Raw genomic sequence first — 16,084 nt, forward strand, 5'->3', positions numbered from 1 at the left:
TGCTGAGCACCCTGCAATGAACTAACAGAAAGTGAATTTTATGAAGAAGTACTGAATTTGGACAATGTGTGCGCTGACACTGCTCAGGTCACCCCAGCTTTTAAAATTTTATATGTGCTTCAGTGCCAGAGCTGTTGGGCTAGTCCTTTCATTTTCCATTTTAATAGGTCCCCTTTTTTGTTTCTTTCCTTCTCTTTATTTAATTTTTATAAAGCTCCTGTCAGCTCCCCCAACGTGGCTATCATGCTGCTTGCTTGCCACGTATTTCATATGCAGTGTACCGCATCCGGCACATACAGTGCTCAGGTGTGGTATCCTATTATGGCATTATGTTTAAATTATCATTTTGTTATGGTTTCAAGATAGATGCCATGTTTATTAGCAAAATGTTGGCTATCTTGGTTTAGCACACAACAGTGATAACACTAGGAGCAATCCCATTCCAACATGGCCCACCAGGGTGATAGTTAATGAGCTAGGATCTTGGAATGGTGTTGTGCATAGTGTATCTTTGTTTAAACATTCCAAGAGTTCTGACAATTTGCTATATTTAATATGTTATTTTTTTTATTGCTAGCACATGCAACCCTTTATAAGTGGCTGCATTTTTTTCGTTTTTCTATTCTTAATATTTTAATTTGTTGAGTTTGTGTGTTTTATTTTGGATGGGTGAGTAGGTGAATTGAAGAATAAGTCAGTGGGTGGTTGTGCAGATTCCTGAGTGCAAGGATTGGTAATGCAAAGTGCATGTATGATGAGTTATTGAGCGTCAAATGTCACCCGAGACAGGCGTTTTCAGTTAAAAGCGAGACTCACTGCCATTTTCTGTTTGTTTGACAAGTTAAGCACTGAAGTACCGTGCTGGAAGCAAAAGGGAACTTTTATAAACTGTGAAAACACGCAGATTGTAAAATGTCACACTTCAAAGCATATCGTTAAAAGAGACTTTTTCTTTATTACATCAGTCTAATAGATTTGAATGTATTTAGTTATTTTGTCTCATCCCCACGCTCCCGTTCGCATAGTGTCGGAACCCAATTAAATGCCGTTTATACTGCGCCACTCCCTAATCTTGCATTTCCAGATTGTGGACTGCTGCCACACTGCCAGCAGCTGTCATATTTACCGACCCTGAACACCGCAGTCAGCTGTCTCATTGGACTTCCATTCATGCACAGACAGCTGTCACACTGGATGCCCCCGCACCAGAGGCAGCTGTCTCAATTTCTAGCCCACTCTGCTGGGGTTGCTGTATACTGCTTTTAGGTGTCCAAAAAGGGGCAAAGAAACCACCAGAGTTATTGGTAAGTAGTAAAAAAAAAGCAATATTTCAAGCAGCCTGTAATCAATAAAAGCAAGAAAAACGCTTCTTAGTGAAGCATGTCTGTACCACCGATTTATCATAAATGCACTTGTGCCGTTTCTGCGTGTCTTTGAGTGCTATAAATAAGAAGTAGTACTATTCTGCAGCTCATGGTACTCCATGTACCGACCTCGGAAGGAAGGAAGCTGAGTTGGCCTTGCAGGAATTCAAACTTGTGACTTGGAGATCACAGATGTCGGCAGCAAGTTGAACTCACGGGCCCATCTTAAAATCATGATTTTGCACATGGATTCCACCTACCGTTGAAAACATCCTTTGTCGTGTCCCGAATCTCCATGCACCATAAATAGATGCAGATAATCGGTATTACTCCAAATACTGAGGCACTACGCCCCACGTTTCAAGTGTAACCTGTCATGTTCAGTTATGACATCCATCTGTGTGTGCTTTGTAGTGCAAATCAGGTGCCTTTCTCGGGCCCCTATATCCCCTGTGGTGCATGGGAGGAGCACCCCCCCCCCCCTTCAGAGGCCTCCATTCAGCCCACGGTCTATGAATATCTTTGAGATATGGGAGACTGAGGCCCCCTGGCCTTATTCTGCAGAGGTGCCCCATCATTTTGTGGTAAGTCACAACTGCAAATTAATGTATACCGTGCGTTCAGAAGGGCACGCGGCAACTTGAAACACCCCCATGTGCATTTTTATCTCTGCCCTAAGATTTGCACACCCCAGCATGTTTGCATTTTAGTATGTGGACGTCATCTGCCCTAATGCAAAGCTTTAAAATAAAAAACCTCTACATTGTGTTGTTTGCAGTTGTTTGATAAATTAGACATTGCGGTCTTTTGTAGTAAGAAGTCTTAAAAATACTTTCAGTAACTTGTGGATCTAAGGGTGTGTGTTTTCCACCCCTTTCCTGCCTCAGAGCTTCAGGTAAGGTAGTACCTACTTTGACACATTGAGTGCTGAGAGGAGTCCTGCTAATGTGTTTGTTGAGCAGACGTTTTTTATTTTTGTAAATTATATTATTATTATTATTATAGGTCTCACCTAAGACGGCGCATGTGCTGTCGCTTGTGAGACATTTTTTTAGCTTACAGTGGGTTTAGAGGCCTTCCATTACTTACTATTGGTGACCTTTATTATCACTTTCATTTGCTTACTTCTCATGCGTTAGCACGTGTGGGCTTTTCTTCCAGATGTCGTGTTTGTCCCTCCCCTGGAGCATGGACGCATCACATGTGTACTTTCACTGCTCCCTTGTCAGGCACTACTTGTTTCTTTTTGTTTAACCACTCAACTAGTGTGCATGTGTTTTCCAGTTCCAGCAGTTTCCCTCATGTTCTCTTTACCCATCCGCAGCACTTGGGTTACTTTTACCCTTGCTCTGTGCTTCTCCTGACCCATGTGTGCTTATCCCCATGTATTGCTTTTTAGGTTTTGCCTAGATTCGGGGGCGTTCCCGAGAATTTTTCCCTTTTGGCGACGTCACGCTACGGTGGGCGGGTTTTTTTTTTTTCTTTTCAAGCCGTGTTTTGTTTACTCTCGTCCTGCCTTTTGCAGGAGTGGGCTGCGCGATTTATGTTGCCGAGCAGGTAAGTGTGTACCCGTTCCCGCCCCCCTCCCGCTGTCTAACTTGTTCGTGTTTCCGTTAACACGCCCCCCTCCGCCGGCCCCCCTCTCGCCTTGTTAACTTTGTTAGTGTTTCCGTTAACCCGCCCCCCTCCCCCGTTCCCGCCGGCCCCTCCCCAGGAGTGCTGTATCATTGACTCCTGCACTCTTAAAAAGAATGGAGTGGTGAGGTGGTGACAAGCGCAAGGCATATATATATATATATATATGTACTTGATGTGAGTACACAAATGTAGCCAGCATTTCTCAAACATTGATTGCCAAGTGGCTAGGTCCTGCAAACGCTGTGTGATTGATGTACAGCCTTAGGGACAAATGTTAATGTTTGTGTTATAACAGCCTTTTTTATTAGTCTTGCACGATGCTGTTGTATACTTGGTTTCTCAGCATTGCAATTTTTGATTGTTTGAAGGTGGTAGAGAGCACTTGTTCCATGTCACACTAGTCTGTAGGCTGATGGTTACCAACCGTTGTTTTTGTTGTTGTGAGAAGTTATGTTGCAAGTATTGTTGATGCTTTTTGATAACACTGCTTACTCAAGACCTTCAGCAAGAATCATCTTGTCATCTCATTTGCGAGTTTCAGGCACCTGATATCATTCACGTAAAGCAGATTGATGATGTGCTAGAATGCTCCAATCCAAAACTATACAGGCTTGTGCAATTCTAAATCAAATTTAATGTGCTCGATATTTAGTAGGAAGTATTCTTGATTTCCAGTGCTTCAGCTTGCTGATTTAGACCGGAATGTATGGACTTGCCTCTGCAAACGCTTTGATAGTTTTAAATAGGTGAACTCCATAGGTCTATCTCAGAATCTAAGGTTCCTGCTGAAGCATATTTTAAATTCTAAAGTTTGTGTTTAGTAGCAAAGGTTAGTCAATGATCCATATCATTCTGGGACACCATGCGAATAGATTCTGGAACTTTGCGTTCAGTTAATTCCAATAGAATACATTAGACTAAGACCAGGTCGCGCCTGCATTAGCCCAGCCGGAGCTCTCTGATGGCCGCAGAAATCAGCCAAGGAAAGCGTTTTCCTTTAGAGCCACGGTCCCTGGTTCGATCCGGGGTATTTGCTAACGGATAACACCTCCGTGGCATCTTTCTGGAAGGGGGGGGGAGTTGGTGTTGTTTACTCATTGCACAGGCCCTATGTATTTTACTCTCTAGGGGCTCGCAGTGTGTGGATGGGGGCTCGCAGTGTGTGGATGGGGGCTCGCAGTGTGTGGGGGGGGCTCGCAGTGTGAGGGGGTGCTCTGTGTGTGGGGGGGGCTCGCGGTGTGTGGGGGGGCTCTGTGTTGGTGTGTGTGGGGGGGGGGCTCTGTGTGGGTGTGTTTGGGGGGGCTCTTAGTGGGTGTGTGTGGGGGGGCTCTGTGTGGGTGTGTGTGGGGGGGCCCTGTGTGGGTGTGTGTGGGGGGGCCTGTGTGTGTGTGTGTGGAGGGGCTCTGTGTGGGGGGGCTCTCTGTGGGTGTGTGTGTGGCATTTGCGAGAGATTAGGCTATTGCCATTGTAAATGACAATGCCATTTATTTATCTGTTTTCAAAACGAACACATAAATAAAAAATTTGTCATTTACAATGCCAATAGCTCTAACTTTTACAAAGGCAAAACCGTTGCATTGTAAATGCTTGTTCACTTGTGTGTTCTCCCATGTACCCAGTTCCACATTGCGCTCTCACTCTCATTCGTTTGCTTCCTGACCCATTCGTGCCTTCCATGTTCCTGTTCCTCCCTAACCCCCAAGTTCCAAATTGCATGCTCTCATACGTATACTCCCTGACCCACTCTAGTCCTCCGTGTTCCTGCACCCCCATTTGTGTCTGAATACCTCATCAATAGCGATTCATTCACCCAAAGTGTGTCCGTGATCTCAGCAAGTGAGTGACGGAACAGTACACGTGAATTGAGGTGCACACCATATACAAATCTTAAGCATCAGTAATAAAATTGTCTTTTCTGGTTAAAAAAAATGCATCCACTATGAAAAGGATCACAGAAATCAACGTGCTGCCAAAGAAGCTTAATCAATTTACACCAAACTCTCCACACTAACACATTGATTGGCATTTTATTGCCAATGAGATCTCCAGAAACACCTTAGATCTCTTAACTTTCAACCAGAGAATTCAGTTGCGAACAGCAGCCGAAATCTCTGGATGAACATTGACTCAAAATGAGGAATTACCTTGGGGAATTGTATCTGGAATTATGAACTCCCCGGTAATTCCATTCTTCTTAGTGAACCCTCAGGATCCAATTTGTAAGGGGCCGTATTTTCCCCACCCATGGAGTTATGAGTATCGCTGTTCTTGGTAACTCTGGCTGTCGGGAAAATCTAGCTTAATTACCGGATCACTAATAATGAGTGTTAGTGTTAGCACATTGTGTTCGGGAATATGACCTTAGTGTAAGTCCATTTATATGGTATGCATCGTTTAACTCACACATATGAGTCAATAGTTTGTTTTAATTTTTAGAAACGCTTTTTAATATCTTCTCTGCTGACAAATTGTCATTTTCACTCCATGTTTTGAGCATCAAAGAGCAGATTTGTGGGTTATGAGTTAATAACACGAGGTTACATTGAATATGGGCTGGATCTGTGAAATTTTAAATTTTATTGTTGGATCAAAGAAGCGAAAAATTAAATCACTATGAAAACACCTATTCTTGGATTGGACTGGATGTAAACATATTCATCTGTCTGCTGACTTAACAAGTGTCTTCGGGTGTGGATTTTAAGTTGATTGAACTGTGTTGATAAGTATTCAGGCTCTTTAAGAAACAAGCACTGCCTCACATACTTCATGAAATTATCCCTCTCTGGCTCTTTTCTGGTGCTTTTGTAAAAACCCAAATCTCGTTAAATAGCAAAGGTCATAAATGGATTCATCTGGAAAATGCTTTTCCTGTCTTAATATTGATCCTATGGAAATATATGAATCCTCTGTCAATGACTTATAGCCTCCAAAGTTCTCTTGCCTCATAGCATCACTTTTCACTGCTAGGCAATTGTAATGTCCTCTACCTATTTATACCAACCCTAGGCTGCGACTAATAGTAACTGAATTTTTACCCCTAAAAGGCTCAGCCACTTTCCTATAATCTGGGCATTGTTATTCTACTGGGCATCAGTAACAAAAAGATATTTTAAATGAATATAATGGGTTCCTTGAACTTGTGGTTTTCGCATAAAATGACTGGATCTTTTAATTCAAAACAAAATGTACTTCTCTCTTTTCAAAAACCCAATACTTAAACCTTTGAAAAGATCATTGAAATTTATCTGAAAAGAAATAATTTGCATGTGAATATTGGCTTTTGAAATATTAGTTGGCCTGGGCTAGAAGCAGCTATCTATTGGTACCCCAGATTTACAGTCTTTTCAGAAAGCACCCCCATTTCACGCTAGGCCAGTCTACATCTGTGCTTGTGGGACCTTCAGGATCTGTGGAGCCATGAGCGGATTCTGAACATGCAGTTTTTGTTTTTTTGTCCTCTGCAGATTGAAACCTTGCACTCGCAGATTGAAAAAGAGAAGCAGAGCAGCCAAGACCTGGAGAGTCTGAGCGAGGAACTTCTGAAAGAAAAGGAACAGCTGAAAGGAGTCCTGGACCGGGTCAAAGCCGACAAGGACAGACAGGTGCTTGGTCTTTTACAGCAGTAATCTGTTTATTGGGAGTCCATGCTCGTTAGATTTATAGCCGAACCTCTTGTCGTGTTGATTTTTAAACGCATTAGACCCTTTCCCTTGACCCTGGGGGGGTTTTATCATGCTTTGGTGGGAGATGCTTGCATTTTGAAATGGTCTCAATGTAATCCCGTTCATCCTCATTTCTTATCAAGGCGGGGCTTTGTCTAGGGTCCTTCAGAGCAGGCATTCAAGCCCCTGCCTCCGCTAAAGGTTTCAGTGTAGGAGGGTGAGTTTGGATAAGTTGCAGGACCCAATTTGTGAGCCTTTCCTTGGTCAACCTCTAAGGCTTCACCAAGACAGTGCAGGGCAGATTCTTGATAGTCCTCCCTGGTTGTATATTCTGTTATGTGTATTTATGTGCGCTGTCACCCGTGAGGGTATCTTGCAGCTGTGTGCCTACATTCTGCACTTTCGCTGCGCTTTGGAATCACAAAATGGGCTGCAGACCCTTGTGCATCCCCTTAGCAGCGGGCTAGTTGTACATTCGCGCCGGTTTGATCCTAAGGGGGTGTTCCCTCATTTACCTGAGAGCGTGGACCCTTGAAAATTAGGGAAACACTTTACCAAGCAGCGTAATGTGGACGCAGAAGCAAAGAAGCCGTCAGGAGGTGCACTGATTGTGCACCACAAACAGGTGGCGCACAGTTAATGGGCCTCCCCTCCTCAAAAGGGAGCCCATGGACGCGCTAGAGATTCCCCTCCGAGTGTATGTGGTCATTCAGTGCACCTATTTGCAGGGGGATCTCTGTGCCACTTTCAAAAGCAGGCTAGTTGCTGTCCGCACTGTGAAAAACAAATTGGCTGCTTCAACCAAACGTCCACCTTTCACTAATGCACTGCTCCTACAGGTCTGCGGCTGCCCTAGAGCACTACATTTTCTGTAACAGGGTGCACTTACCAGGTCTGCACTCCGTATATATGTATAAAACAGGCCCTGGTTCAACAAAAAAGCCACAGGAACATTCAGAGATGGAACACTGTCCACTAGAAGTACAGTTTAGGACAGGGCAATTGTTTGTTTCAGTTTAAAAAATATATATATTTCATCTTTTATGCTAGTGTATCTTTAGACTTTTAAAAAAAATGTTGTTCCTCTGTTTTTCCATTTTCATATTTTTCTGCTTTACCTGATAAAAGAACATTTTGGCTCATATTTCTGCTACTGCAGAAGGATTAACTGCTACTGTGAGGCAAGTAGACCGTCTAATATTAGTTGGTTACTTGTGTGCAAATTTTTAAAGGCAATTTGTGTATTTGTGATGGTGGGTGGATTTGGATTTTTATGAGGGTACGGGTGGGGTGTCTGAGTCCCCAGTCATCGGTAAGCATAAAGATAAACAACAGCTTCTATTGTTAAACATTTCTGCAACACACCATGCTTATGCCCAGCTACCAATTCAGTGCAATATGATTCGACTAGTTCTCTAATGCTCACCCACAATGCTAAATGCCTCCTTCCACATAAGTCAAGTTAAAACCCACAACTATCAGCTATGCAGGTTGAAAGGACATACAAAATCCCAGTGTCAACCTGAGTGCTTCAAAGCCTCATCGGCCTTCTAAAGCTCTGTGTAAATTCTACAACACAATATGTATGAAATATTTAGGTAGAAGGTGTTAGAAAATTGATTTTGTTTACTAATCTTGGTGTGGTTTCAGTTAGTTGAGTGACCCTATAATGTAAAATTTTAAGCATGATTTATCCACACCATGCCACATGGGGGCATCTGTCAGATATACTGGTACAGTGAGCGATTCTAGTCAGCTCTTTTTATTTTAAATAATGTAGTCTTTATTTTACATATTCGCTTACTTAAAACATTTTGAACCTTTTGAGCTTGATCTTATTTCAATTATTACAACTACATTTCATGCCAGTACTATGTATCTTTATTCAGGTTGAAGGTGTTTAAGCGACTAAAACTCATATATTGACCTAAAGCAATAGAGTGGCGGTAATACTGGTGTTCATAGAAAGTTCACATCTAATTACCGTATTGTGTCCAGCAGTTGGCTCTGTTGCTCACAGTCTTTGCAGTGTACTGCAATATTTTTTATGTAATGAAGATTACAAAAGTGCATGAAATATAAATTTTGTCAAATTTGTCATTACCTTCTTTTGATTTTCTCAATTTATGGTAGATAACCGAGCTCAAACAAGAGACCACCCACCTCAACCAAGCAATTGTTTCTCTGCGGGAAAGAGCCCAGGTGGGTACCGAAGCCCGAGTGAAGGACATCGAAGAGGAAAACAAGCTACTTCATGAAACCGTCACGGAGACCAGCAGTAAGCTGAATAAGCTTGAATATGAGAAGAAACAGCTGCAGAAGGACTTTGAGCGGGTAAATGAGAAAGTGGAGAGAGTGACGGAGCTGGAGAAAGAGTTACATCGCCTGGAAAGGCAGAATGATAAACTCAACAAAACGATTGCCTCCATGAAGATTGTGACAGAGAGGGTTGAGATTCTTGAACAAGAGAACGGAAACCTGGATGTGGAGAATAGAAAGCTTAGGAAGTCCCTAGACACCTTGCAGAATGTTTCTATCAAGTTGGAAGTGCTAGAAAATGACAACAAGCAGTTGGACGAAGAGAACCTTGAGCTCCGTAGACTCGTGGAGACTATGAGGTACACTAGTGCAAAGATGGCTCACATTGAGTCGGAGAATAGCAAGTTGGAAAAAGAGAAGGAGGAATTGTTAAGGAACATGGATGTGTTGAAGGCGTTGGGAAAGAAGTCAGAGCGTCTTGAGTTGAGCTACCAGGGTTTAAATGCAGAGAATCAGAGACTTCAGCAGATCCTGGAAAACAGCAGCAAGAAGATACAACAGCTTGAGCTAGATCTGCAGGAAACAGAAAAAGAGAACCATGAACTGCAGAGGAACCTTGAAGAGCTAAAGGTCTCTAGAAAAAGAATGGAGCAACTGGAGAAGGACAACAAGGAACTCGAACATGATGTTTCCCAGTTGGAGAAAGATAAAAAAATGCTGGATAAGGAAACGAAGAGACTTTGGCAGCAGGTGGAACTGAAGGATGCAATTATGGACGATAACACAGTGAAAATCGCTGCTTTAGAGAAAGAAAACCGAACACTAGAGAAAGAGATTACCAGGTTCAGAGAGTCGTCCAGTAAGATGAAGGAACTTGAAAAGGACAACAAAGACCTGATAAAGCAAGTTACAATTGATAAAAGAACACTAGCTACGTTGCGTGAGGTAAGAAAAGTGGATTTGTCCCTCTCTTAATTTCACTGTCCCACTTGTCCATTGTAATGCACTGTTCGTAAGGGGCTTTAAGTAATATTTAATGCACAACAAGTTAATATATGGAATGTGTTGCCATTACTGTATGGCTGTTTCATTGTTTTGTGCTTAATTGATGATCACATTATAGGATTTGTACTGTTGTTTTCGTTATAGAGTTTTTACCAATTAGTGTCCTCATTGAGCACTAGTTCATGAATGATACACATACACTCGTAGTAATCCTCAGTCTCTTAGCTTGGGCTTTTTATGGAAACCGGATAGTGAAAGTGTTGTAGTCTCAAGTGAAGTTTTGTTTGCATCCACAGCGCTTAGTCTCAAGTTGAGTCCCATGTAATGAATGAGAGATTAAGGTTTTATAGGTTAACTAAATTCGGCAAGTGCACAGTATATTTCCTGGTAGCCACTTCCACTAATATGGGGAGGTGACTAAATGATCTGCTAGATTGGCTTTGGTTTTTGAATTGCAAATAGCAAGGTTTGTTTGTTTTTGCAGAGGGAACTCTGCTTCTATGATTTTTGACTGCTAGCTTCACCCCCATGATGGGAAGACAAAACCCCAATGTCTTACTCTGCCTGTGAAACCAGTGTCCTAAATGGCCATGTGATGGTAGTAGTATAAATATAGGTATTACAAGGGCATAGTTGTCATAAAGTGCTTGGGGAGTGGCAAGAATTATTTTCTAATATTGTAAGTGAGCCATGAAACTAAGTTTAGACTCCAAAACAGCTGGTAGAGATTTTTGGCTCTGAAATGATTTGGGATGTGCTTGATAGCTGGGTGTGCAAGGAGAAGGCACTGTTTTGGAATAGTGTTATGGTGTGGGTATTTAAAAAATGTATTTATGTATTCTGCATGACTGCTTGTTTTTTTACGTTATCAGTATTTTAAATGGGCAGGTACTGTCCAGCACTGAGTGCCTGCACTTCTTTAATTTGAAAGAGAGAGCACCTGCACAAGTGTATTTAATAGGAGAGTACTAGCACAACTTAGTAGCAAACTGGTACTCAAAATAGTGAGTACCTTCATTTTTTACATTTACATATAATACACTATACGTTATACTCCCGTACAGACTTTGGATTCAGTTTTGCTTTGCTGTTTTTACTTGCATTGGTGGGAAATCTCTTTTTAGTGGGATTCTCAACCATTTCGACTCGGGGGAAGCACATCATTAGAGACATTGTGCAAAGCACAGGGATTAGTTGTCTAGGCCTGAAGCGACCGGCCTTGTTCATGTAGCGGTGTCTGTCTGCATTTAATAAAAACTTGTAGCCTCTCACTTAGTCAAGTCGGGAAGAGGAGTGCAGCGGCTGGCTGGAGAATGGAGAGGTAACAACTGGAAAATGCAACCCATAATAAAAGTTACATTTAGAATGAACGTCAATCAAAGAGAAATAAAGTGATTAATTGTTATGAATTAAAATGTGTGTATACTCACACGTTTATGCTTCCCTGTTGAAGTATGTTGGTAAAAGCCATTAAGGTTTCTTTGCCCAGAGTTCTTGTTAAATAGTAATCACTTTTTTGTATCTGCTTTGAAAACCTAGGTGTCATGCAGCTGCAAGTTGCCCACTTCTAGTCTCCCTGTTGCATTCAGCTCCCTAAAGCACCAAAGAGCCTAGAGGCAATTGCATGTTTCTAGTGTGTTGTATAAGTGACCTGTCCATATAGGTTTTAATGGACAAACTGGAAAATAAGCTTTTTGTTGGTTATGTTATTTCAGGTCTCACTCAAGGTCAATACCTCATTCATGGTAACTGTGTAAATTGAGCATTGAAACAACCAATGATATTAATCAGTTTTTAAGTAAGTGCTTTCTGCTTGTGTAGTTTTAAAATGCTTAGGCAAATGTAGGGTTTCTGTAGGATTCTGTTGTAGGTCATGGCATAGCTCGTTCTGTTTTGTCGATATGGTTAGCACACACTGCAAACAGAATTTTCTCCAAGTGTCTAGATCAGACCACAACATACTGCAAACTTTATTCTGAGAATCCTAATTTGAGCGCCAACAGAAGGCTGCACCTTAATCAGGATTGCGCAACTGAAATCCCCCCCACACCTCCTTCTCATCAAAACCCCAGAGAAATAAGAAGGATGAAAACTACTTGGGCAGAAGTAAAACGTGAGGTGGTCGGTGCACAAATGTTATCTTCAATGTGTTACGCTTCATTTGTAGCAGGAAAAGTTGGAATAGGAAGCGCAGATTGCACATGGTAGGTACCCGAAGGGTGTCCCTTTCCAGCAGACGCAACAATTAGTGGACCCAGAGGGAAGGTTTGTAGTGGTGCTGGGGCGGCTTGATGGAGTGGAAGTTGCGCTGTGTAGTGTGTATGCTCCCAATGTAGAACAACTCTCGTTCTTCGAAAGATTATCAGGAAGCTTAGCACCTTACCTGACCAGTTCCATAATAATGGGAGGAGACTTTAATTCAATTTTGGACGTGGAGCAGGACAGGTTCCACCCCCACCCCACTTTCTGGCGCTCCGACACATAGACTATCCAAGGCGAGAAGCGCGTGGCAGAATAATTGGGGGCTGGTCGATACATGGCACGCGCATCACTTGGAGAAGTGGGACTATTCATATTATTCTGGCCTCCACGACCTACACATGAGGCTAGATGCAATATTGTGCACCCCTGACGTCCACTCCAAGGTGATAGATCGTGAATATTTGTCCAGAATGATATCAGACCATAACCCGTTATTGGTGCGCATACGATGGAACAGAGAGAGGGCGGTGATCCTGACCTGGCGGCTCTAACCGGAGACGCTGGAGGACCCGGACTTCTGTGAAGAGCTGGAGACGAGCATTGGTCAGTATTTTTAAGGGAACGAAGGGACGGCAATGTCTGCAGCAGTGGAGTGGGATGTATTTAAGGTGGTGGTTCGGGGTGTCTGTATCGGTAAAATGACGGGGGTAAGGAAAACATTGCTGACGAATCTAGAGGCGGCAGAAAGCTGGTTGAGAGAGGCTGAGAGAGCCCGCCCTGGGGATCCAGGGGTGCAATCCGAGATATTGGAGGCTAGAGAGGCAGTGGCTGTACAGATGGAAAGATTGCGCTCTTTTGATTATAAGGCTTACAGAGCAAGGATGCACGCAGAGGGGGACAAATCGAGCGCTCTGCTGGCGTGGCTGGCTGACCCGAATCCCAGGGGGCCACTGATATTGGGGCTGGTAGCCCCGACAGGAGAAATGGTGTGCACACAATCAGGGATAAATAGAGTTTATTTCTGGAGTATTATACTGAGCTCTACTGCAGCCAATTGATTCAAGGTGCAGATAGCGTAGGGGAGTACCTTGCGGATGTGGCCCTGCCGTGCCTGGGTAAAGAGCAAGAAGATCTGCCGGGGGAGGGGGGGGATGAGATTACGGTGGGAGAGATCAGGACTGCAATCAAGCATATGGCCTATAGTAAGATGCCTGAGGTGGATGGTCTTCCAATAGAATTCTATCTCAAATACGTAGATTGCTAGGCCCCGCGCCTGCAAGTGGTATATTGGGAGGCACGCGAGATAGGGCGGTTACCTATGACCACTAGGGAGGCTATTATTATCCCCCTCCTGAAACCGAGGAGGGAACCCACAGACATGAAAGCATATCGCCCCCTCTCAATGTTGATGACCGACTACAACATTTTGAGCAGGATCCTAGCGCCTCGGCTCTTCCCGCATATGTCGCAGCTGGTCCATCGGGATCAATCTGGTTTTATCCCTAAGAGGAATACGTCAATTAATGTGCGGTGGCTACTTCGAATCCTGGGGGAAAGCCATGGGTTACCAGCTACTGCAATGATTCTATCGGTCAACATAGAGAAGGCTTTTGATAGCCTGGAATGGCTGTATCTGTTCCAAGTCATGCGCATGATGGGCTTGGGGGAGGCATTTGTGGGGTGGACCCAAATACTATACAATTCAGCGACAGCCCGAGTGCGGACGGGAGTGACGGTGTCAGCAACCTACTCAGTGGGGCGAGTGACACAACAGGGTTGTTCTCTCTTTCCGTTGCAGTTCGCGCTAGCAATCGAACCACTGGCCGCGCCCGCTAGGTCAGGGAGGCATTATGTAGGCTTGGAGCTACACGGGGACATGCAGTACATATTGCTGTACACTGATGACCTGCTTATGTTTTTTGCTGACCCGGGTGGGATCTTATCGGAAGCGACAAAACTTTGAAAAAAGTTTGGTGATGTCTCAGGGCTACGAGTGAACTGGGCAAAGACTTGCCTGTTCCCGGTACATCAGGCGATGGAAAGCCCTGCTTGCTTTGGAGGAAGACAATGGGAGCCCAGCTGCCTGCCTTACCTGGGGACTAACACCTACCATGGGCAGCCGGACCTATTGGAGGGAATCGTGGGCAGAGCGGTGCGAGGGATCAAAGGGAGCATGGCATTCTGGGGGACGTTGCTGCTCTCGGTGGCAGGCCGAGCGGCGCTTCTGAAGATGGTAGCACTGCCACGACTGCTATATTATTTCAGGACGCTGCCGATCTGATACCAGGCCCGGTGTTTAGGACGCTTCGGTCCATGGTGGGAGGATTTTTATGGAGGAGCGGCAGGCGGCAGGTGGCACTGACCACGATGATGCGACTTTGAGCTGAAGGTAGCTGGGCAGTCCCAGACTTTGAATTGTATTATTTGTCAGCCCAGTTGCAGTGGCTTACACAAGCGGTGGCTAGGGAATTCCGGGGCCCGGATGGTCCAGAGGACCGATGGTTCCCACGTCATTTTCTGTCTTTTGTTGTCCTTTGCCAGCGGATGCGTGACGGCTCACTGACATACGAAGAGAGAGCGCTGAGATCGTGCTGGAACAGCAGCAGGCGCAGGGGTGATGTCACTCGTCCATATGGCCCGGAGATTCCTTTGGGAATGTGCACGGCCCTCCCACATGGAGGAGACTGGTCCGCGCTGGCAGAGTGGGAGGAATTGGGGCTGCAGATGGTTGGGGGTCTGTACGAGGGGTGAGTCCTTTTGCCTTTTCAGGCATTGCAAGATAGGTATGATTTACCCGGGGCGCTTACTTGCTGCATGCCGCTCTGGTCTCGGTGATCCAACGGCATTGGGTAGGAGGGCTATCGGAACCACAGACATCTTTGACATGTCAATATGTCGTAATGCAGCGGGGACTGTCAAAGCCATAACGTGCTTATATAGGAGAATGGTGGAAGAAGGGCTACAACCACTGAATCGATTAAGGGAGAAGTGGGAGGCAGACAAGGGTAAAGACATCCCAGAAACAACATGGGCTAAGATAGTGGAAAGAGCGTGGAAGGGCAAGCGCAATGCTAGATTCCAACTTATTCATTTCTACATAGTGCATAGGGCGTATTTAACTCCAGAGCAGATAAATAAATAGTTTAACATAGACACAGCTTGTTGTCCCCGATGCCAATTGAACGCAGCAGACTTACACCATATGATGTGGAGTTGCCCCCGCTCGGAACGTACTGGGATGAGGTGGTCGATGTACTGTGCAGAGTGACGGATAGGCAGATAGAACCCAACATGGTGGCATGTATACTACACTGGTTTCCCCACACGACGCGAACAAAGGTTACGAGTAAGTTCCTCAACCTGGGGTTGCTGCTAGCTAAGAGGAAACTAACGAGGCAATGGAAGGCCAGACGGGGGCCTAGAGTAGAGCGGGGGAGGGCGGAGTTCACTGCTTGGCTGGCTAGCAAGAGTGTGGTTAGGTTCCAGCAGGCTAGGAGAGCTAACAATGAAAAGGTGCTGGAAACCGCAAAACCATGGGAAACATTGGTCGCGTTGCTGACGTTGCCTGAGTTGGAATCAGATACTGAGTCCTTGGAGGCGCAGCAGAAGACTCCCTGAAGACATAGCATATTAAAAGGGTCCAACAGACTTTGGAGTTAATGGATGCGGGGTTAGGAATGGCTTAGCCTGGGGCGTTGTACTGGAAGAATGCGCGAGCCGGGCACACTCGCAATGCTGTGACACTTGCTAGTCCTGTTTAGGTTCATTGGAACACACTGGTAGATTGGGATAGGGAGGGAGAGGAAGGGAACTGCACGCAAATGAGGGGGCACCAATCTGTGTTGGCGCAAGGATGTATGATGATATAGCACGCCCGTTACTTCTGGTTGACATCCAAAAACAGGAAAAACAGAAAGGTACATGTGGTAGAAACTATGGCGTGTATACCAGCTC

The 16,084-nt window shown here is 44.6% G+C and overlaps 1 protein-coding gene across 4 annotated transcripts in view; it reads left to right on the forward strand.

Moving 5' to 3' along the window:
* Positions 1-16,084, forward strand: part of CCDC88C (coiled-coil and HOOK domain protein 88C) — a 622,549-nt gene that overhangs the window by 429,526 nt on the left and 176,939 nt on the right. For all 4 annotated transcript variants that reach the window (XM_078660043.1, XM_078660044.1, XM_078660042.1 and 1 more), the window contains exons 14-15: positions 6,467-6,604; positions 8,798-9,868. In XM_078660043.1, the coding sequence (XP_078516169.1) occupies positions 6,467-6,604; positions 8,798-9,868 (1,209 nt within the window). The remainder of the gene's footprint in view (positions 1-6,466; positions 6,605-8,797; positions 9,869-16,084) is intronic.

The sequence above is a fragment of the Lissotriton helveticus genome, chromosome 9, assembly GCF_964261635.1.
Source record: "Lissotriton helveticus chromosome 9, aLisHel1.1, whole genome shotgun sequence".
Lineage (NCBI taxonomy): Eukaryota > Metazoa > Chordata > Amphibia > Caudata > Salamandridae > Lissotriton > Lissotriton helveticus.